At 46.2% G+C, this 24,039-nt stretch overlaps 1 protein-coding gene across 5 annotated transcripts in view; it reads left to right on the forward strand.

The window, feature by feature from the left end:
• Positions 1-13,378, forward strand: part of Rbm33 (RNA binding motif protein 33) — a 106,301-nt gene extending 92,923 nt beyond the window's left edge. For 3 of the 5 annotated variants that reach the window (XM_085691101.2, XM_048440186.3, XM_048440188.3), the window contains 4 exons: positions 1,304-1,513; positions 3,499-3,687; positions 7,391-7,479; positions 7,737-13,378. In XM_085691101.2, coding sequence (XP_085547227.2) covers positions 1,304-1,513; positions 3,499-3,687; positions 7,391-7,479; positions 7,737-7,785 — 537 coding nt within the window. In that variant the 3' untranslated portion in view covers positions 7,786-13,378. The remainder of the gene's footprint in view (positions 1-1,303; positions 1,514-3,498; positions 3,688-7,390; positions 7,480-7,736) is intronic. The other 2 variants (XM_048440187.3, XM_048440189.3) reach the window with 1 other exon arrangement.
• The last annotated feature ends 10,661 nt before the right edge of the window (positions 13,379-24,039 follow it).

Raw genomic sequence — 24,039 nt, forward strand, 5'->3', positions numbered from 1 at the left:
GTTTCTAAAAGATAAATTTGGAGGTTTCCTAAGTCTTGGTTATAACAAAATAACAGATGCTGGATGTAGAAAAGAGGTTAATTTTGGTTCTTGATTCTCCAGGCTGGGAAATTTTAGAACATGGTACCAGAATCCAAATTCTGATGAGGAAAGTCAGACAGCTGCTTGCAGAAGAGAGGAGGATATAAGAAACCAGGTGCTTTTTGATAGCTAGTGGCTTATCTAATCCATTCTCACAGAATCACATTAATCAGTTCATAAGGGTGCAGCCCATTTGACCAAAACACCTCTGAGAGAGGGCTTCATGGCCTTTCTTGCAACTGCACTGACAGTTAAACTTCAGCTTGGCTTTGGTGGGGATAAACTGCAATCCACCTACAGCAGAGTGGGAATTGGAGATAGATATAGACATGTACCTCTTTTAAAATCGTTTGCTAAGTCACCACCCATTACTTTTATGACTGTGCAGCCTGTGTGGGAAGGTTGTCAACCACCACCTGATATATGCCTCTTCAGGTCAGGAGGAGTACAAGTTTAGTGCTGCTTCTCAAGGTCCAGAATTCTTTTCATCTGTTCTTTCTGTCCCACCCACCAGTCATTCTTTGAAATGTGCTGAAAACTGTAGATTGCCCATGGGTCTTACCCACAGGCTGTCTTTATGCTGCTGCTTGGTAGTACAGTAGACTCTGATGCCAGCTTGATGTGGGCATGCCTCACAGGCATTCCTCATGGTCCTTATAGTCAGGAGCAATTGAGATTGAGAGTAGGAGGAAAACAGGTTGTGAATGTTTCCAAAGCTCTTAGCCCAATACATATGCTACTTCTCTGGCATTCACTCATTATGAAACCTGCTGGTGGTATATATCCTCAGATGGGAGTCTCCTGCAACAGACACTGGAGCCAGGCAGCTTCCCCATTGTGGTGGGTTTGAGCAGCATCTACAAAGTTTTAAGACAACTACCTGTATACACTATCAGTTTTCAACAAAAGTGTTCTTGGCAATAAAAAATGAAGTAGTTTTACAATTTAACTAGTACAAATTAAGCAGTACCTGTGTTCGTTGCAGCTCATTTAAATAGATATATTCATTAATAGAAAACTTATGTTTTAAATTTCAAAAATGCTGTATTTAAAACCTTAACCACTGCCCAATGAGAAGTTTCCCTACTGGCTCCAGGGAAAAGGCAGGTTTGGTATTATTTATATCTGAAAGGTTCTGCCTTGGTCAGCAGTCGCGTGGGTGCCAGTGCATGGCCAGAATGGTGAGCAGACACTGATCCTCTTGCTATCTTGTTGATTTCAGCAGGGAGGAGAGAGCGATGGCTTTTCTCACACAGAGAGCCAGCCCCAGCGGCTTCCCCAGCCTCCGGACATGAGACAGCAACCTACTCGCAAGGTGACGCTGACCAAGGGGGGTCCTCAGCAGCCCCAGCACCTGCCTGTGGGGCCCCACATGTACCAGGCTATTTCTCCAGGGATCAAAAGCATCCAAGGGATTCACCCAGCCAAGAAGGTACTGAAGTGGAAGGGCCTTGCCTCCTATAGGTTTCCTGGTCCCTGGCTGAAAGAAGTTGGCGTTAGGTGGTTTTTCTGGCATTTGCTAATATTCACATTGGTAAATGAGCCATTGTTTCCTTAGTCCTGGCTTAGAAAGCCTTCCCTCCAGTCATTTACTCAGTGGTACAACTAGAGAGTGTGGCTGTCCTGTACATCTGAATTCCAGACAGTGCTGGGCTCCTGTGTAGCTTCCACCCACTTGACCCCAGAGATGTCCCTAATGAAGAACTAGGACTGTGCCCTTCCTGCCTGCAGTTACCCATCAGCTCAAGAAATAGAGACAAAGTACTGTGGAGATGTTGAGGTGTGAAGGTCAATGAAGGTCATTTCCTCTGGGCCCAGCCTGCCTGTGGGCTCCTTACCCTTCTTGAGGCCAGTCTAGTCATGTTGCAGGCAGAGAAGTGACAGTGTACGATTCCTCAGCTTCTGGGGGAAAGACAGCCTTCTAATTTTCCAAAGCAGATGGATACAAAGTCCTCCCTACAACAGTAGCACATGTCTAAGGAACAGGTGAGGCCAGGCAGAGGGAGCCTGCCTGGTACTGGCGCTGCCCCTCTTCAGATGTGGGGTCTGCTCATGCAGTGTTCCATTTCACTTTGTGTGTCCTGTCAGTAGATGACTCTGCTGCTACAGATGTGCACGTATTAGTGATAAATTCAGCAATAAAATGGTTGATCTCACAACCTGTTCCAGGCTGCATTTCCTTTCAGACCTAACCCCTGACTGTATTAAGAACCTAACTTTAGGAAATTACATGCGGGTATACTAGAGATGCTTCACCCACCCTCAGCCCTCTTAGCTCTCCTTTAAGAGGCCAGTGGTGTTTTTCACTTGTTAGAGCTAATAATTATGGAAAAACCTAGTATCTGGCTGAAATTTGTACCAGAGTGTTTATATTGTGACTTCCTGCACAGAAGAAGGCTGGTTAATTCACTTTTGAGTTGTCTCCTGTGTGAATCCTGAAACAGCCCCTTCACTTCTCCACAACTTGTCTCACAGTTGTGACGGCCTACAGCACCATCACACTACAGCAGTAGTGGTGGCCTTCTGTAGATGAACCTCTAGTTATATTCCTTCAGATTTCCATACTTGTGGTAGCATTGCATATCCTAGGCATCAACTATGGCTTTTTACTTTTTCTTATGATGTGGCAGCATTTGGTGGATTGCTCCTTTTAACCAAACACTGGTACAGAATTAGGGTGGGACATGGATGAGGTCCAGTGTGCTTCAGTTCCACTGTCTCTGCATTCCTAGTTAGGTAACTGCAGAATTAGGCCATCTCTTTTTAATCGTTGTACTAGTTGAAAATACTAGAAATGCCAGATATCTCTTTTTAAAGGCTCTTCATTGTAGTTCCAACACTTGGGTAGCTTTGAAAAATGGTGCTTTTGGGGTTCTTTTACCCCTTTTTGGTATATGATTATATAACTCTGGTGGTGATTGTCAAAGATGACCTGGTGAAGTCTTGTTTCAAAGGGTGAATATAACTTGTCCATTTGAGTTGGATCCCAGAGCTGTGTATGACACATTATTAATGTTAGCAAGCTAGCACTGTGTATACCATGTGTCCATTGGCCTTTGCCACAGTGGAAAAAGTTGTGTGTTTGGGGCAGTTAGGATGGGTTCTGACCCTTCCCTGTGCTAATTGCAGCCAGTGTCTGTATCCTTACAGTGTTTGTATCATGAATGAACGTAACACCAGAATCCCTCCCAGTTATAGCTGTAGAACTCTGGGCTTCCATCTTAGCCTCATTGCACTTGCTGGTGTTGCTCCACTTAGCTATTAGGCCACCCACTAATGGTAGATTAACACATAGAAGATTCTATGACTCAGAGCATGTCCTCATGGACCCTGGGCACATGCTTCCTTTGTACTTTATTAGCTACTACAGGAAGAATCCACTCAGATATCAGAATACATCTTCTTTGTCATTTTCAGGCCATCATGCATGGACGAGGCCGAGGAGTAGCAGGTCCCATGGGCCGAGGGCGCCTAATGCCAAATAAGCAGAACCTTCGAGTGGTGGAATGCAAACCACAGCCCTGTGTGGTGTCCGTGGAAGGACTGTCCTCATCCACCACTGATGCCCAGCTGAAGAGCCTGCTGATGTCTGTGGGGCCAATCCAGGTGGGTTGCCTGCAGGTGGTGATGATGCCAGTGAGTCATCTCTCCAGATAAAACTACTGTGTCATACGTGAGCACAGTGGACCCTTGTGGGTTACGTTATAGTAGGATGGTACTGGAGAAGAAAGGTGCTGATGCGTGCCTCATACTGAGTTCAGATTCTTATTTTCAAAGTTTTAGAAGTAAATACTCTAGTAGAACATATTATCCTTTGAAATCTGTTTCTGAAGTTTACATGTGTACACATACCTATCCTTTTTATCAAATCACATTTTACTTGTGATAATTTCTCAAAATTTCAAATAATTAGCTACCTTGTCTTATTTTTCTGAAACTCTCTCACATATTCACAATTCTAGTGCTTGTTTTAGTATCTACAGGGCAGATGCAGCAGTAACTTGCACTTTGTTGTCATGTCCTTTCAAATGACAGAGTCTGATGCTTCAGGTCTGAGCTTGTCTCAAACAGACATGTTTCCTATTTACTATTAAGAGGTCTTAAAGTGAATAGAAGAGAAAGCCTTCTAAAACTGAGCCTAGTGTTTAGGTATTTGAGTTTAATGATACCTTCCTTCATTATGGGATTCTTGGGAGGCTGTTAGATTTAATTTAGTATTTATTATTGAGAAGTTAACCTCCAGACTTTGGCTCCCACTTGTACCAGCTGTTGGTAACGCTTTGTCTTTAAGAATAGATGGTTTTAGCCACTCTGATGGTGCACACCTGTAATATCAGCACTGAGAAACTCACTCAGAAGGAACACGAGTTTGAGGCTGTCTGGGGTACATATTGAGACTGTCTAACAGGGGACAGATGCCTTCTGGGTAGTTGATTGTAGCATGGTTTATTTGTAGAAACAATAATAGAAGATTGTAGATGTAGTAGCATGTGAGGCAAAATAACTAATAATTGAAAATTCTGGTTGACATAATGGCCCAGATAGCCCAGATTCCATCATCAGAGCCTGGACCACTGTTATACACCATGTCCTCAGGTGCTTGCTAAATGAAGGCTAGTGTTTATAATTGGGTCTTGTGGGTATTCCCACTTTCCAGAATTTATGCCCTAAGTGTGAGGGCAGCTGTAGCACTGTTGTCATGTGCCCTGGCTTCAGCATAACAGCCCTGGGTATTTTCATTACTCTGGTGATCCCCAACAGATAGGTCAAGTGGGACTCACAGGCTGCCTGGAGATAAATAGTTGAAACAATGTGACCTCTGTCTTACTTGTCTTATACACTAAATTTTGTACTTTGATTAATATAAACCTCTTAAGTGGCTTTTCCCTCCTTTTATTTGCCACTTTTGTGTGTGTGTGTTCTGAAAACAATCAGAATAATTGTGTTTTAAATAAAGTGTATTGTGGCCATCCTCAATCCCAAGCAGAAGAGATGCTGCTGTTGATAAATGGCATGTGTTAGAGAGGAAGGCCTGAGAGCCAATGGGGAGTTTTCTAGGTTACATCAGTGACGTGCCTACCCTTTAGATGAGTTAGAAGCTTCAGTGCTGTATGGCACTCTGGGAGTCCCTGAGAAACTGATGGGCTAAGGCCTATTCACCCTGGAAGCAGAGCAGTTTGGTTCCTACTGGTGTTAGGTCAGTGGGATGGTTTTGAGTAGGATTGTGTAGATTTTCTCAGCATCTGTCAAATTGCTTCCTCCTCCTCCTCCTCCCCCTTCTCTTCTTCCTTCTCCTTCTCTTCCTCTTCCTCCTCCTCCTCATCCCACCTCCCCCTCTCCTCCCCTTTTCTTCTCTCTCTCTCTCTCTCTCTCTCTCTCTCTCTCTCTCTCTCTCTTTCTCTCTTCTTTCTCCTTCGTTTGGCTTTTCAGGACAGGGTTTCTCTGTGTAGCCCTGGTTGTCTTGTCCTGGAACTCACTCTTTACACCGGCCTGGTTTTGAATTCAGAAATCCAACTGCCTCTGCCTCTCAAGTTCTGGGTTAAAGACATTTAGCAACCAAGGTCTGGTAGTATCTTAATGGGTAAAGAAGTGACTGAGGGCTAGAACAATGGCTCAGCAGTTAAGAGTTTGTATTGCTCTTCAAGAGGACTAGAATTCAATTCCCAGCACCCACATAAGGTAACTTACAACTGCCTGTAAACATTTAATACATCTGACCTTCTTGGGCACCCTTGTGCGTATGCACGCGCACGCACGCGCACATACACACACACACACACACACACACACACACACACACGCTCAATTTTTAATAATTTTTTAAGTGATAGAAATGTGATTTCAAGAGTGATTGATTACTTTGACAGGTTTAAATACAAATATCAAAGAAATGGTGTTAAGTGGTAGAACTAGATCTCCATCACTGTTGTCCTGCTTTGAGAAGAAGCAGTGTGTTTTTTTCTCTTTGGGGAATTATACCTTGTTGTTTCAAAATGAAATGTAGGGTCGATGTGCTTTGGATATGGCACCACCTAGTGCTCACTTGCTTAGTACCGGTGTTGGCCAAGAGGATATCTGTTCTTTCAAGCCTTTTACTTGAGAGAGTGATGGTAAACCATACTTGAGTACCTGTCAGAACTGAGAATTGTGTTTCGTCAGGCAGTGATCCCATAGAAACTACTGATCTCCATTAGCATGCTCTGCCCAACACTCTCCCAGCTCTTCTAGACCAAAGGAGCAAGAGATAGATGAGGCGTAAGGCTCCTGGTGTTTGTTTCAGATGGAGAGGGTGCAGCTAGTTGAGACCTGTGAATCAGAAGTCACTCTGTTCTGAGAGCAGAGCCAGGTTAAAGCTTAGAACCAAGGAAGTAAATACATTGTTACTTCAAGGCCCCTCTGCTTGAAGAAATCTGTTTGCTAGGTTTTGCCTGAAATTGTTTTAATAAGAAAATTAAGTTTTTACCCCATGAACCTCAGGTATCTGAGAACAAAAAGTCACTCCTCCCCATGTGGCTCAGTGACAATGACTTAAAGACAAGTACTGGATTTGACCCATAATGTAGTGATAACTGGCATCTGATTCCCGCCTCTGGCCAGATTTTCATTTTCTGTGTTAGCATGTTTGTTTGTTCTAGTACTTCTGTGGACTAGATTGAAATGCCCAGCTTTGTGAGTTTGTTTCTCACTGCCACATTGACTGTTGGAAAGGTAGCCAGCCAGAGCAGTGAGATAACAGGCTCTGGGGCCTGCGTTCACTTCTTAAGATCCCCGTTTTGCCATTCCTCAGTGTGCAGCTTTTGTCAGCGGTCTCACTTGCAAACCAGGTTTGCTACATCTGTAGAAATGTAGAACTGAGAAAAATCCAAAGCTCTGGGGGCACAATGTGCCATCCATGCATACGGCCCCTCGCCCAGAGTGGACACTTGGTGAATATGTTTGTGTCCAGTGCCATGTGACCATAACCCATTTACCCTGTGGTAAACCAAGGATAAGAGCCATTCTTTAGACAGATGAGGACACCATCAAAAGGCATAGGGAAAGAGTTTTTACCCGTGGGTACCTGTGTTAGTCTCAGAGTGGGAGGCTGGTGTGGCCGGGTAGAGGTAGATCTGAATATCATGCTAGAGGGTAGATGTGCTACTCCCCAGCTAATCAGCAGCATTGCTTTGCTGGGAGGCAAAGAAGGACAGGTAGCTTGTTTTCATGTTCCAGGTGACAACCTCGCCTACTGCTCTGTATAGAAACTTATAATATGTAATTGCTCATAGTCTATGTCACAATTGCCATTGTCTTTGTTTTCTTCCCATAGAGTTTACAGATGCTTCCTCAGCAGCGGAAAGCCATAGCAAAGTTCAAGGAGCCAGCCCACGCACTAGCATTTCAGCAGAAATTCCACAGGTAGCCTCTGTGTTCTGTAGTTGGTAACTGCAGAGTGAGGGGGATGATGGGACGAGGGGAGTGCTGTACTGTACTGTATAGAGGTGCAGAACATGGCTATACATCTTTTCCATAATCTGCTTTTGTTGTCTGGAGAAGGCCCCCTCTGTTTTCATATACCTCGGGTTTTTCTCATTAGGTTCTACTTCACTTCTGTGCACATTGGTGAATTACTGTCATCAAGAGTTTGTGTTAACTGTTTTTTCAAATTTCCACAGGCACATGATTGATCTGTCCCACATAAATGTGGCCCTGATAGTGGAGTGATCTTGAATGGGAAAACTTGACCTCATGCTGCACACACTGTGGAATTTCTTCAAGGAAGCTATAGGTTGGCACAGGATCTCCAGAAGTGTAGGTCTCTCCGGTCTGCAGTTTGCCATCTTGTCTGCACACCAACCAGCCACAGAGTTTTTCTAGAAGCGAGTTAAACTGGTGGACATGGGATTGGAGTCTCGTGTTGGATCGCTTTGAATTCTGTTGTCCACAGAACTCTGTCCTTGTGTTCTTTTGTTTCCAAGTGCTTACAATGCATGTAGACCTTGTTCTTCATGATCCTACTATGTGATTGGTCTCAGTCTTAGATTCAGGAAAGAATGTTACCAGCTCGAATTCCAAGGATTTTTCCACAGTAAAGAATATTTGATAATGGTTGCACTTATCTTCAATACAGGCTAGAAAAGAGTTCTCAACCAGGCTTAACTGGAGTGATCTCAGAAAGCCTTCACAGGCTCTGGTAAAGCATAGGTAAAAATTCGGGTGATTCTGATTGACACTCACCTGCCCTGGAAAGCCAGGGTGTGAGATGGGTGGCTGGGAATGGTGCCATGGAAGTGGCAATTCTGCTTCTTGTAAATACCTCCAAAGTGCTACCTGTTTGAGCAGAAACTCTAAGGTGGGCACAGTGCTAGCTAAGCAAGCGCAGGGAGTTCCAGCTCCAGTGGCTCTGTCACCCTCACAGGCAGTCCTCTTGACCTCGTTTCTTGGCACAGGTTGAGGCACAGCTTGAAAGGTAGTCAGACCTACTTGGGCTTCTGCTTTTTAAATGCCCTAGCTCTGTAGTGTGTGCTGTCATTGCTTTGATTACCTCACTGTCCTCCAGGGCTCTGAGTTTCCTTTGGGTTGCCCTTCTATCACATGTGTGAGGGATGGATTTCTCAGCAGGGCTGATGCTGCCCAAGATAAGTGTGTCTGTCCACATTAGTCATTTTGGTCAGTTCTACCAGGCGAGACTTTCTACAAAACATCCCGTGGAAGTTCATGCTGGGCAGACACTGAACACAGTGCCTTATTATGTTTCCCCCATGAACGCTTCAGTGTTTGGGACATACTCTAAAATGGGCAATGACACTAGGACACACTCAGGACTTTTTAGTTGTATTTTATACCTGTAATTTTATCTTTCATACCTTAATAGGACTAAGGGAAATAGAAGTCTGTTGTCACTTACTGACGCTGGGTAATGAGGAGTGGGTGTAGGATTTGAAGTAGCTGGCTTCTACATTACGTTACATTTTACATTACGTTCTCAATTAAGTTGCCAGTGTTAACAACTGGAGAATGGTATTCCAGGCCCTGTGAAACTGCTAGGACCAATTCTGAGATGACATTATATGCTGGCAAGGAGCACTGGGGGCAATATAGTAGTTATTTGGGTTCCAGGCAATTGAGGTGAGGCATGTGTAGGATGTTCTAGAAGACCTTGTGTCTATGGTGCCACCTCTGACCACAGTGCCTCTGCCTCAGTCCTGGCAGGTGCATTGAGGGCCAGCCCCACTGGGCCTTTACCAAGCATGCCCAGTTCATCCAAGTGCTATCTGGTCACCCCACTGTCTCTCCAACTCATTTCTCTTAGACACAGGGGTCGTTTAAGATATTTCACTAAATTGGTGAGTTTAATAATATGTTAGCTCTATTTGGACAAGATAGAGGCCTTGTAGGAGATTGAAGATTAGGACACAGTAAAAGAAGTTTAAGATGTTTGCTTCTTTCTGAAATAGTTTTGAGTGCTGGGCCTTTAAAACCCAAATCTACATTTTTTTTTTTAATTTGTTTGAAAAGTAGTCACTGACGCATTGAAGTCATTTAAGGAAACCACCTCATCAGCACCACTATTCACCTCAGGCCTCAGGGCCACTTTGTGTGTGATGAGGTATCCAGGAGCATGTGTGTCCCTTAACTGTCTACACACATGAGCTAGCTTTCTCTATATTGCAGTGTCCTGAGAGACCAGCTCCACGCACTGCTTAGAACAGCCACTCACTCTGGCCTTGGTACACATCCACCTGGTGTGGACTGTCAGACCAGGCAGGGCCAGCCTTAAGGCTTAACTTCTGTGAAGGAAAGCACAGAAAGTGAAAGAAGCAGAATTAGAAAGAACGTTCCCCACTTGCAGTGCACTTCTTACAGTGAAGTCAAGCCACTACCCGAACTCAACCCGTGGAAGATCTGCTGCAACCATTATCTCTGTTCTTTCTTTATCATGCATTTAAAATGAGAAGGAAAAGCATTAGCATACTGTGTAAATATGGACCTTTAAGATTAAAGTGTTATTGGAGATGCTTTCAACTCAAACAGCAACATCTTAGCTATTTGTTAGTTCTTTTTTTTTTGTTTTCTTATCAAAGTTTAATGGAGACACTTTCATAATTGTTGTTGTGTACATTCGATTTTCATAAAGATGGTAGTAAGTCAATACATTAACCCTCATCTGTGTATTATTTGTTCACAAGTTCCAGAAGGTTGAAGGAATGAGTCTCGCATCTGTCCTTAGGTAGAGAGTAGGGGGAGGGGACAAATAACTTTCCCTCTTTGCCTTGTTTATTTTGTGCTGTAATGATTGTGAGTTCACTTAGCTGCTTACCTCAACATAACCTTGTGTTGCCCTTGGCTTGGCCACATTTGTTAAATCCTTATATTGAAACTCTTCTTGAGGGGGAAAATCTTACCTTTTCTTTTTCAAAAAAGATTCTGAGGTAAACTCCCACCCTGCCCCCCCCAGTCCAAATAGGCAGCTTCTTATTCAGGTCCTGCGCCCGTACCTTGCCGTGGAGGAGTGTGGTGGATGGGGTGGGAGGTGGGTTTTCCATAACCATTTTCATCTGGATAGTTCTCATGTGATGTGCAAAGGTCTGGGATGGTTGTCTGAATCAGGATGGAGCTTAGGTCCTGCACCCAGGGTTGGCCCCCCCCCCCCCCCAAACAACATTGCCTGAAGCAGGTAGAAGAAGACTTTGCTGCTCACGGAAGCCGGCAGGGAACCTAAAAGGCATGGGAGGGAGGACTGGACAATGATCCAGTGGGCAAGGAGCAAATCTTAAGGATGGGAATGTCAGTGATGTACACCTCCAATGGGACCCCCAATGGTGGTCCTTCAGTAAGGTGAAGAGCCCCACAGATGAGCATGTGAGGGAATTCTTGGAGTGACATAGGCCAGTTGAAGGGTCTTTCTTGGAGGACTAGACTTAAAGACTATCCCCGTCTTCTGTCTTTTGGTTTTTGTTTTGTTTGTCTTTTATTTCCTTGTGGCAATATTGGGAAGGTAAGCTTGATGTAGACCATTGGCTTCGATGCTAGTCGAAGATAGGTCCTAGTGATGTAAAGGCACAAGAGGTCTGTGCAGAAGCTAAGTATTGTTCTTGGTCAGTGTTGGGTACTCCGAGGCTCTTTTCTCTGTGTCCTCTGACCCAAAACAAAATGAACGAGTCAGTAAGCACATCCCTGTGCCAGGCTTTGGGTCACAAAGGGCGGCTCCATGCTTGCTGTTTTCCTTCCTGAGAATCCGCTTCAATTCCTGCCTCTTACTTGTTGGACCCAGCTTTGACTTTGCATCCTTAATCTCCTGCCCACTTGTTTTTGTTTTTCAGAGAGGGAGAAAAGCCTGGGAGAGCTAGTGGGAAAGGTGTTGGTTTTCTGAGACTGTACCTTGAGGCACTCTGCAAAGGAACTAACTAATGGGGCACAGGGTGGACAAGAACAAGACCCTTCCCCACAGGGGAAGCCATTAGAAGCTTAGCTTAGTTATGGGAGAGTCTTTAGATACTTTACCATGTTTAATAATACTGCCATGATGGTTTAGGTATTTTAAAATTTGTCAAGTGTTATTTTTGCATTCTTAAGTATAAACTTTGAAAGGCAGTTAGCCTTGACTTATTAAATCCTAAGGATTTTCTGTAAGGTTTTTTGCAACCTATTTAGTTTTGTCATTTAAAATGCCTAATTTCTTAGGTACACAAACCCATGGCTTTGTGTACTGGAACCAGAGTAATCCACTGATTCATATTGGATCCCAGGTATACCTTCTGTTGGTATCAAGTATCAGGAAGGGGCACTTGTTAACGCACCTCACCTGACTTTCCTAGAGACTGCTGATCATCTACTCTATCTGTTGTGTGATGGTAGGTCAGCTGAAAGGACAGGCATTTTCACTGAACAGCTCTCTCCTTGTCCCTTAGACCTACCGTAGGGAGAGGTTCTAAGTGTTCTCCCTGGTTCAGTTTACTGATTTGAAAAGGTTTGTGGGGAAAGGCAGGCAATTTGGAGAGGACCTGTGTAATTTTTGTCTCACAAGTCCCACAGGTGGGATGGGCAGGTGCATGTCATTGTGTTGTGTGTTTGGAAGTTTAGTGTGCTCTAGACAGTAGACCTCTTGACCTTCTTACATGACTTCCTGCTAAACTGCTTTTTATTTTAAGGACACCTGCAGCGGAGGCTGGTTTGGGGACTAACACCTTTTGCATTCTGCACTGTTGTCTTCGAACACACACACTGTAGACAGCATGTTGCACCCAGCCCACACTGACTGGCCCCTGAGGAGCACATAACCGCTCGTTCTTTACATTTCACAGGTGTAGGATCCAGAGCTGTGTCCTCTGTGAGGACTTCCCTCCTAGGCTTTAATTCTGCTGTTTAATTTGCAGGTGCAGCAGTGGTGGAGAGTGGTTTCCTTTTGCTTTAAGAGTGTCTGATGTTGTGTTCTCTTCTCCACTCTTGGCTCTACTCCCCAGCCCTAGCCAGGGCTCTGGCTCCCTCCTCACCTTCTGCTTTCTTCCCTCTTCACACCTGAGGTGTTTCCCCTCCCAGCAATTCTCCTGTTTGCATGCTCTCTCCCTCCACTTCCATGGTTTCCATGCTTGCAGTGGCCACTGATAATTGAGTCAGGTTCCCTCTGTCAGGAGGGAACATTGTGGATGTCTGCACCAGGGCCACATCTCCAGTTTCTCTAACCCTTTTGCCTCGACAGGTCTTTCCTTGGGATTTGCTCCTCCAGAACCTGAATTGGAGAGCCTGACTTTTTGCTTGTTATTTTGCAGTTTGACTCTGGGCCTAAAGATGCCAGTGCCTCTCAGCTGTGGTCTGCATGTCATTAACCAGCCCTCTCTGTTTTTACTCCTCTACCTTTGCAGGACCCAGGGCGTGGGTCAGTGTTAGTGGTAGCGTGCTCTCATTCGCTTGGAAGTGGTGGCCGTGTGGCCGTTACACTGCCCTTGCTGATATGGCCCTCGTCGTCTAATGTGTGTGCGCCTCCCTGCTGTGCAGGCCTGGAGTGCGGGCTGTGTTGCTGGAAGTGCGCTGGCTGCTTAGAAACCACGAGACACCGCCTTGCTTTCTTCTGGCCTCACTGTTTCTGTCAGTCACGTGCTCTTCCCGTATGAGTGACACTGCTGTGCTTTACTCCAGTTTTCCTTGGCATTAACCACTTGGGAACTCTTGCAGGCTGTATATGTGAAAAATAGTAGTGACATAGGTGAAAAGAAATGTACTGTTTGTGTATCATTTGTGTGGTTTCATAGCAAACAATGTGTTTAAACTGTACTGTAACCAAAAAGTCTGTCAATAAAATATTAAGAGGTTCTCCTGACTGAAGAATTTACTTCCTCTTGCGTCTGTTGGGCCCCACACATTGTTCTGGGCAGTGACTAGTCCTGGGTGGGTGGGATTTGGGCAGCCCAAAGCTGCAGCATAGGTGTTTCCTTAGTGGAACCGTGAAATCAGGTCACCGCTCTCCACTGTCCTGTTTTTTAGGACTTGGAACTGACCAAACGATGACAGGACATTGCTGGGCAAGTTGGGGAGTTCATCTCTCCGTAGAACTACTAATGCATTCATATGTAATTGTACGGCTTGCAAGAAATGCAAATTTTGTCGCAGTGCTCTCAAGAGCCGAGACATGGAGACATCAGCCACAGCACCACGTTGTCCCACCCCTCCTTGCAGCTGCTAGCTTTGTTCCATGCAGATCTTGTCTTCCCAGTCTGTTTTGAGAATGAAGACTTATAAAGCTGCACTGCTCCTGGGTAGGGGTTCAAAGAGTAGTCAGACAGTGTGCCATGGAGCTAGGCTTCATCCTGGCCCGGGCCATCGCCTTTCTCCCATTACCCTGTGTAGCTCGCTCCTTGGCTTTCTTGAGAAGGGAGTGCACGTTGCACCTGACCCAGACAGACCTCCATTGGCCAGTGGCTGTGAGTGAGGATAAGACAGGTGGGACACATGCAACCATGCCTTGTCTGTCAGGCCAAGGCTGTGTGTTGGCAGTCAGTAGGAGGGGACTTGGGGCCAAGCTCCAGTTACCTGAGCCTTACATCCCGCATAGCCGAGTTGTGGGTCATCCTTAAATTTTGGCTATCAAAATAGCCCGGGGTTCATAAAGGGCTATATATCCAAGCATCAGCTGGAGGACAGCACCGGAAACCCATTCCAAACATGTTCCTGAAGTGTGCCCATTCTAGTCATGTTGGTGAGCTGTAAAAATGTTCCCTTTGCCTGCAGGGCAGACCACTCAAAGGAAGTGCTTGGAGTGGAGATCCACCATTCTCTGCAGAGAACCTGGATGTTCTCAGCTTCTTGTCATTGCTGAGAATGTTAGCTTGATTTGACTACATTTTCTTCTACTCCTAACAAGTGCAGAAACCCTTGGACTTGGTCAAGAAAAAAAAAAACCCGTTTTAATAAAATAAAAATAAAATCCTGTTCTCAAAAAGTCAGAGTAGATCATATGCTAAGAAAAAAAAAAAAAGAGGAAGCATGACAGGTTACTGATGATGCAGTAGAGAGTATCCTTAGGTTTGTGTGTGGTTGTGATCATGTGTTCTGTCCTTGGAGGTATCACTTCACACCTCTGCAGCCCAGCCATGGTGCAGAACCCTTTCACCCCGGACACTTGGTTCTGTCCCCACTGAACACCTGACTCCCAGCCGTTACTATTCTGCGCTGTAAGGATTTCATGGCTAAGGAATCATGCAGAATTTTTCATTTTGTGATATTTTTGTCCTCAAGGCCTATTCATGCAGATCATTTTAGAAATTTTTTTGTAGTCTGATAGTTAGCCACACCTTGCTTCTGGGTAGCTTATACTTTGTTACTGTGAAGACGTGAACATGAGCATTTAGATGTCTTTAAATCCTGTATTCAGTAATTTTGGCTGTGCATCCAGCAATGAATGGTGGATCACATGGTAATTCTGTTTAAGTTTTGAGGCGCCACTATCTTGGTCTCTGTAGAGGCTTCATCATTTTACAGTCTCCTCAGTGGCGTCTGGAGCTTCTCGCCAGCATGTGTTACAGACAGCTGTCCTATCAGGTAGGCAGTGATGTTGGTAGTTTTGATTTGCATTCTGATGAAGCTGAATACCCTTTTGTGCTTATGGCCGTTTGTGTAATCTTAGGAATAAAGTCATCAAAGCCAGCTTTGCAGATCTCCAGCCTAGATCTGCTGGAGAGATGGCTCAGTGGTTAAGAGCATTGCCTGCTCTTCCAAAGGTCCTGAATTCAATTCCCAGCAACCACATGGTGGCTCACAACTACCTGTAATGAGACCTGGTGCCCTCTTCAGGCATGCACATAGACAGAATATTGTATACATAATAAATAAATAAATATTAAAAAAAAGAATATGGATGATACAGACATTCTCCAGTTTATTAAGAGGCCACAGTGGACATCTAGCTTAAACTGTTCTCTGTGGGAGCAGCCGCATGATGAGCTCGCCGTAACGGAGATGCAGCCTTGCTACATTCTGCGTCCACGCAAACCAACCTATCACTATTCTGTTTATCAGTGCAACAGAGACCTAAAGAAAGTACCCGAGACCAAGTATTACATTGAGAAATCGATACTGGGCTGAAGAGATGACTGGCTTAGTAAAGAACTTTTTGTTCAAGCATGAGGACCCGAGTTTGGGTCCCCCAGCATAGACATAAAAAGCTGACTGAAGGCACGCATTATAATCCCAGTGGTGGGGGAGGTAGAGATAGGTGAGTCTGCTTTTCAAAGCAGATTTTACAGAGTTTTGGAATCTTCCAGCAGTCTGGATTGGGCATCACAGCCTCACGGTTTCATGCATTGGCCCCCAAAGGAGCTTTTGGTAGGGACACTGACCTACCACCCATTGCCTGGACTGTGACGCCTTCCCCTGGAAACTGGTTGAAGTCTGACAGACAAACTGGCATGCCTGGGAGCAGACCCGGCCATGTGTGGAGGCCTGCAGAGCAGGCTTTCAGATCCCTGGGCCTAGTCGCAAACCCATGTGTCAGAGAGAGTAAGTGTAACTGCGGGCAACAAATGACAGGAAGTTTGTTGCTCACGCTGGGGAAACTGAACACATTTGAAAACCCCATGGTCCTCATGGGCATGTGAGTGCTGGTGATAAAGCACACAGAGTGTCCTTTGTGGCTCCCAAGGCCACTTAGATTTCTCCTATAACTTCTTACTGGTGGGGGAAGGGTACACTCTGAGGTCACAGAATGTCCTCATGGTAGCAATGTCATGACAGCTGTAGCCAAAGCCCAGAGAGAAGGGCAGTGCATGCACATGGGGCACACTAGGGAAGAGCATCAACTGCGTGAGTAGGGATGTTCCTTGTGTCACTTTTCTAATTGCTGTGGCACAATATCTGATAAAAGTGACTTAAGGTAAGAAGAGGCTCCCAGTTTGAGAGTGTGGACCATGAGGAGGACCATGCTGGCAAGAGCTGAGCTAGCTGGGCAATGGGACCATGGGGCTGAAGTGAGACACAAAAATCTGTTTAACAGTTTATTAAGGGGTGCAATGAAAAGCAAACTCATGAATACAGAGCAAGACAGACACTGCTGGTCCAGCTGCTGCTGTCTCGTTGCTCTCCCAAGGGCGATGAGGACCAACCACAAGACTTGCTCTGGCTCTGACCACCAAGAGAGGATGCATGACCCTTATCCAGAGAAAATCACACCCATGGCAAAGTCACCCCAAATGTCATTAGGTAAACAAATAGAGCTCCCACAACATGGGGCTACTCGCTGATTACCTCCCAACTGCCTTCGAGAAGCAGAGAGAAGGCTTCTGTCCTTACTGTCTGGGGTTGGTGCCCAGTGCTGCCCACCTTTAGGGTGGGTCTTCCCTCCTCAGTTAAGCTTATCTGGAGACATTCTTACAGACATGACTCTGGATGTGTCTCAGTCCAGTCAAGCTGACAGTGCACGCCAGTCACCGCAGCATCCTAGAGCTGCTAAGATGAAGCACTGTAGCCTGGGGCTTCATCAGAAACTGTCTCCTAATCCTGAAGGCTGGACTTTTGAGATCAAGATTGATCAGCAGGGTTAGCTCTTAGGACAATGAGAAAGGGTGTTGTGTGGCACTGTTCTAGGGGACAGAATAAACATCTAACCACCTCGGATGGGTTACGGGAAACAGACCAAAGTACAGATCTACCTGTCCTATCTAGGGATTTGTTGTTTCTATCAGCCTGACACAAGCTGAAGTTACCTGGGAAGAGGAACCTCAATTGAGAAAATGCCTGCCTCAGATTGCCTATAGGCAAGTCTGTGGTACCTTTTGTTGATTAATGGTTGATGATGGAGAGCCCAGCCACTGGGTCGTGCCACCTCTGGATTGTATAAGCAAGCCAGCTGAGCAAGCTGGTTAGCAGCACTCTTCGATGGTTTCCACTTCAATTCCTGCCTCTAGGTTCCTGCCCTGGCTTCCCCTGATGATGGACTGTAACCTGCAAGCCAAGTTGCTTTTGATTGTGGAAAGCAATAGCAAAGCAATAGAAAGCAAGCTAAGACACTGCCGAAGTCCAGTTGATAAAGCAATGAGTTTTATTGTTTAGTTACAGGAATATGGGTGGGTGAGGGGTTACAAACAGGGGCAGAAATGACTCAAAGACAGTTGCATCACCAGAAGCCCCCCCTCCCCACAGCATGGGTGGGTGGCCACTCCCAAAAGCTAGGAACCTCGGGTTCACTGCACAGCCTTCAGATAGCTCAACAGGTTGGAGAGTGTTCCTTCCAGATGATTGGTTGGTCTGAGCCTCTTCCAGTCAGCTCAGCTGGTCTCTGCTTCTTCCAGGGAGTTCAGCCGGTCTGAGTCTCAGTAGTCCTTATTGCGTATATATACCTGGGGAGGGAGGGAGCCAGAGGAGACAGGGCTAGCTGAGATGGGAAACACCCTTCAGAGACATTTCCCTAATGACTATTTCCTGAAACTAGGTCCCACCTCCGGCTCAGTATTAATTCATTATTGGGATAACTCATTAACAAAATCAGCGCTCTCGGCCAGGCTATCTTTTCCGCTGTGACAAATTCCTGGGATACGCCTTCTAAAGGAGGTAGGATTTGGGCCCATGGCCTTAGGGTTTCAGACCCTGGCTGGCAGCCTGTGCAGCAGAGCATCATGGCTGAAGTCTGTGGTCAGGGAAAGAGCCACCTCCCTTGTGACAGCCAGGAAGCGAAGGCAACGAGGAGCTCTGGAAAATATGTGGCTCCAAGGACAGCACCCAGTAATCTCCTCCCTTCATCAAGGCCCGACATCCTCATTTCTACCACTCCGAATAATGCTAACAGATTAGGATAATCCACTGTGGAGGGCGACTCCCTCCAGAGAGCACTTACCAAAGATGTCAGGTGGCAGCTACACACTCCGATGAACCTTAGATGGGGCCTTTCAAAGCCAAAGCATAGTGGCCTCAGATCTGAGCTCTTCACAGCATCAACCCCCTGACTACCAAGCCTTCAACATTTTGAGGAGACACTATATCCAGATCATGGCGCTCTAGAGCGGTGGTTCTCAGTCTTCTTAACCCTTTAGTACAGTTCCTCATGTTGTGGTGACCCCCCAATAATAAAATTACTCTCATTACTACTTCATAACTGTAATTTGCTGTTAATATATCATAATGTAAATATCTGATACTTAGGATGTCTGATATGTGACCCCTGTGAAAGACTCATTCAACCGCCAAGGGGTATGCGACCCCAAGAGTTGAGAACCGTTGCTCTAGAACATTCCCATCTAGGTTCCTTTCTGCCTATGGCCACTCCTGGGTCACTCTGGCCCGAGGCTCTGGAGGCTGCCTGTAGCGCCAGCAGCTGACACATCACCAAAAGCCTTTCTCTAGTGATGGGGTGAAAGATCCAAAGTAGGCATGGTCTCTCTCTTTCCTGCTCACCATATGGCTGCCTGGGAAACATTAAGAAGCTGGAGGGGAGACTGGAGAGATGGCTGAAGTTAAGAGCACTGACTGCTCTTCCAGAGGTCCCGAGTTCAATTTCCAGCAACCACATGATGGCTCACAACCATCTATAATGAGATCTCGTGCCCTCTTCTGGTGTGTAGGCACACATGCAGATGGAGTGCTTGGATGCATAATAAGTAAATACATCTTAGAAAAAAATTAAAAAAGAAGCCTCCCAGCAGTAGGGAGAGGGAATGCTCGCTGCATCTGGTCCCAGGTGTTATTGACCCCCTGCCCCCAACTGCTAGGCTCCACACCCTCTGTTGCCACAGGGCTGCCCTAGACAGGAACCCTCCATGGCCAGCACCACTCAGAATCACTCCCCAGGGAAGATTTGGTTGTGAGTGATGGCCTCCACTGGTACACTCACACCTTGTCCCACCTCTGTCCAGTATATGCACATGAGCTCACTGTGGCATGTAGCACATTTAGAGACCCACATACAAATAGCACATATTCAAAGGCACACACAAACACGGTCCCACTTCTCTACACACATCCATATGCAAGCCCTGTTGCACATCAGGTGATAACATGATAACAGTAAGAACATACTTACACAGCTCCCTCTCACATCAGCCAGAGCCCATGTGGTCACCAGCAGATCCACGTCTCTGTAATAGGGAGAAAGCAACCTAGCTGAAGTCACTGCTGGAGAACCTCTAAGGCCAAGGGCTTCCCGGCCTTCATGAGTGTAGAGGTCATAGACCCCAAGAGGTACCGGAAGACTTCTGGGGACTCTGCCCCAGAATATAGGAGTTGTGGTGTTTATGACAGCAGTGGGCAGTTAGTGAATGCACTGTGGTAGGGACATTCAAGGTGGCCTGCAGGTGCCAGGGGCTGGCTCTGGCAAGTCCACCTAGAGGAAGTCACCAGAGCTGCTCATGACAGAAAGTCTCCTCATCCCCCACCCTCCATCTACCACATCTGTAGACAGGCCAAAGCATTTTAAAACTCATTTCCCTGACCTAAAAAGGATGTTTTTGATTGAATACTTTGTCTTGGAAGACTGACTAGGGACCATTGTCTATAAATATCTTAGCATGAAGATGGAGGGACGCCAAGGCTGCCGCAGCCTAATAAACCAGAGCCGCCCTGCCTTGAACTCCATAACTGGGCAGAGTGAGTTGGTTCTGGGTTTTGCATTCTTCTGAGCAAGCCCAGAGGTGTATCCGAGACACACTTCACAGTGCAGGGACTTGCAAGGAGTCTGGGGACTTCAAAATGAGGTGTGGGCAGGACCCAGAGCTACCATGATGTGGGGTGGCTGGGGTGCTGAACTCTGTACACTTTCTTTTACGTGTGTGTGTGTGTGTGTGTGTGTGTGTGTATGCATGTGTGGAGGCTGGGTGTCTTTCTCAATCGTTCTCCACCAAGTCTTTCAGTGGCCTGAAGCTTGCTGATTCAGCTAAGCTAACTGGTCAGTGAGGCCCAGGAATCCTTCTGTCTCTGCCTCCGCAGGGCTGGAATTTCAGGTACATGACACTTCCATGTGGGTATCAGGGACTGAACTCAGGTCCTTATGTTTGCACATAAAGCACTTTGCCGACTGAGCCATCTTCCCAGACCAAAGTAAGTCTATTATTTTTGTTCCAAGGGACTCCTTGAAGCCAGGAGGATGGGGCAGAAAGAGCAGAGTCCTCTATACCCACCACCTCAAAGCGGGCTTTCCAGGTGTTGGACTGTCTGTAGGGTGTGTGACATTCGCACACAGGAGCCCGTTATCCTGTTCTTTTGTTATTCTGTCCATCATGGTGGTCTGTAATAAGCAGCCTTTGTTACTCCTGTATTTAAATCTTTTAAAATTGAACGTGTGTGTGTGTGTGTGTGTGTGTGTGTGTGTGTGTGTGTGAATGTCCATACCATGACATGCCTGTGGAGGTCAGAGGACAACATGGTGGGGGGCTATTTTCTGCTACTATGTGGTTTCTGGCAGTTGAATTCAGGTCATCTGGCTTGATTGTCAAAGGCATCTCTCTGATCTTCACCTTGCTATTTTCTGAGATAACCATATTGAAATTTGACCAGTTAAATAACTGTGTGATTATTTGCTTCTAAATGACCAAGTGCAAGCATGAGCCATTCAGGTTAAATGAAAAGCTGAGATGATTGGGCTTAGCCAAGAGGGCTAAGGTCAGCCTAAAGCAAGACCTCTTGCACTGAGTGGAGAGCCAAGTTCTGAGTGCTGAGGAAACCTGGAAGGCAACTGAAAGTGCAGCTCCATTGAGCACACAAGCGATAAGAAAGTGGAGCAGCCATGTTGCCGACAAGGAGTCCCATTGGAGAGGTCAATCCAGCCTCAGCTTTCCCTCCAGCCACTGCATGACCCGGAGAGTGTTCTGATGCTCTGTCTAGGTCGGAGGCGTAGTGAAGCTGCAGAAACTCACAGAGAGTAGTTGAAGAGATGACACTCAATGACATGCTGCCAGCGTAGAGTAAACCAGCTTTCGTTGGATAAAGATTCTCCTGAGGACATTCATGGCTGGAAAGAAGCCAATGCCTGGAGAAGGAGAGATGGACACTCGACAGGAGCTGCCATGGTCCCTAGGAATCATGGATGGACAGCCTGTTCTCTGCTAGAACAGGAGAGAACAGCAGAATAACAGCAAAGCCAGGAGGACCACGCCCGCCTCTGCTTACCATGTGACTAATAAGGCTACTGCTCAGACAAGAGGCTCCCTGAACAGGATAGTCCTTCAAAATGTTGCTGTGGCACATTGAGATTTCCACACCACTCACAATAGCTAAGCAGTAGAATAAAGTGTCCAACAGCAGAGGAATGGGAATGTGTTACTGTAAGGACCAGCTAAATGGCTCCGCAGCCAAGCCTGATGATCTGAATTTAATCCCCGGAACCCACCCACGTGGTGGAAGGAGAGAACCAACTCCCAAAAGTGACCTCTGATTTTCACACATGCATCCTGGACAAGCATGTGCCACCCAAAACAAAACTAAATTAAGAATAAATAAAATTTAAAATGTACAAAAAGAATCTCTCTCTCTCTCTCTCTCTCTCTCTCTCTCTCTCTCTCTCTCTCTCTCTCACACACACACACACACACACACACACACACACAAACACATACACACAATGGATTTTTTTTCCTGTCTATGGTCACAGTGCAGCCCACAGAACAGGGAGGAATCGCGACTCTGGTCTGATGAAAAGCCCATTTGCAGGGCTGTCACTCTGGTGGGCAGAGGCTCCCTTAATAGATCTGAGCAAAGGGAGCTGACAACCTTCTGGAAGGGACCCGCCCTCCTAGACACCATTTAGAACGTTTTCGATTCCTGGGAAGGACAGAGTCTCTGCACTGGCAGACATTTGGAAGGCAGTTATAGCCCACAGAGGAGGAGGAGGCTACAGTTCTTGGAACAGCAGGCGAGCTTGACTTGACCTGGGGCCAAAAGACCAGTTGGTCACTGCTGTCTGGGCTGCCTGCAGATAACTAAGGAGCTGGGCTCAGGACTGACCACAGGACGGCACTTCTTTCTTGTAAAAATTTAAAAAATTCTATAAACACTGTACATACTTTACGTTTTAAAAGACTTTTTAAAAAATTATGTGTGCACATTTATGTATGTACACAGTTGTGTGTGTGTACTCACTGGGTTTCCTTATGACTTCATGAGCGGCGTCAGACACCCCCTCCCTGGAGCTATAGTTACAGGTGGATGGGAGTTGTTGAACATGGGTCCTGGGAACTGAACTCAGGTTCTCGCAAGAGCCTTACGCACTTTTTAAAAGAATGTGTGTCTGTATATGGCTATGTGCACAAGAGTGCTGGTGTCCACAGAGACCGGAGACTTCAGGTCCCCTGGAGCTGGAGTTACAGATGGTTGTAAGTTGCCTGATATAGGTGCTGGGGATCGAACTTGAGTACCAAGGAAGAGGCCCCAAGTACTCTTAACCACTGAGCCATCTCTGCATTCCTGTACTTTACTTTTGTAATAAATTTTTCAGTTAGTATTCAAAATAATGAGTTTCCTTATGAGATTTTCACATACTCACATCATTTGTAAGAATCAACCCTGTCCCACTACCTTTTTGAAACCTCCTCTTGCTGGCCCTGGTCAACAAGGAAGTTTCTTTCTGTGTGTGTGTTAGCTGTTCTGTTTCGTGTGTCAACTTGAGCCGCGAGAGTCATCTGGGAACAGGGAACCACAACTGAGGACCTGCCTCCTTCGGACTGACCTGTAGGCCCATCTGTGGGGCACCTTCTTGACCAGTGATTGGTGTGGGGGGATCTAACCCACTATGGGTGGTACCATGCTGCGCAGGTAGAGAGCAAGCCAGTAAGCCATGTTCCTCCATGCCCTCTGCATCAGTTCCTGTCTCCAGGTCCCTGCCTGGAGTTCCTTCACTGACTCCCTGCAATGTTGGACTGACGTAGTAGTGGAAACCAAATGGACCCTTTTCTCCCCACGTTGCTTTTGGTCATAATGCTTTCTTATAGCAATAGAAGGCAAGGGCATGTCTGCGTGCACATGTGCATACTGAGGTCAGAGGACAACCTCAGGCATCATTCCTCAGGGTCTTTTTCTCTTTTGTTTGAGACAGGGTCTCTCACCCCCGCCGCCACCCTCCAGAATGCTGAGTTGACTGGCTGGCCATTTACTGCAGCCATCCGTTTGGTTTTGCCTCATAGCTTTCTATCACTGGGGTCAAGGGCACCCCATCATGCAAGCTCATTTTTCCCATGTGTATGTGGATTGTGGGTTTATTGGTGTTTGTGTGTGTGTGCGCCCACGTGTGCGTGCACATACACACCCACATAGACGCGGAGGCTAAATGTTGATATCAGGTGTCTTTCTCCAGCATTCTCCACTTTTAATTAAGGCAGAAACTCTTGCTGAACCTGGAGCTTGTTGGGCCATGGTGGTTAGTGTGCCCAGGAAATATGCTGTCTCTGCCTCCTGAGTGCTGGGATTATAGGCAGTTGCTGCCTGTACTTTTTTTTTTTTTTGTAAGTGCTGGGTATTTGAATTCTCATCATCACACTTTCAGGGCAAATGTTTTATCCACTGAACCAT

Source organism: Myodes glareolus, chromosome 6 (genome assembly GCF_982192425.1).
Source record: "Myodes glareolus chromosome 6, mMyoGla1.1, whole genome shotgun sequence".
NCBI classification, from domain to species: domain Eukaryota; kingdom Metazoa; phylum Chordata; class Mammalia; order Rodentia; family Cricetidae; genus Myodes; species Myodes glareolus.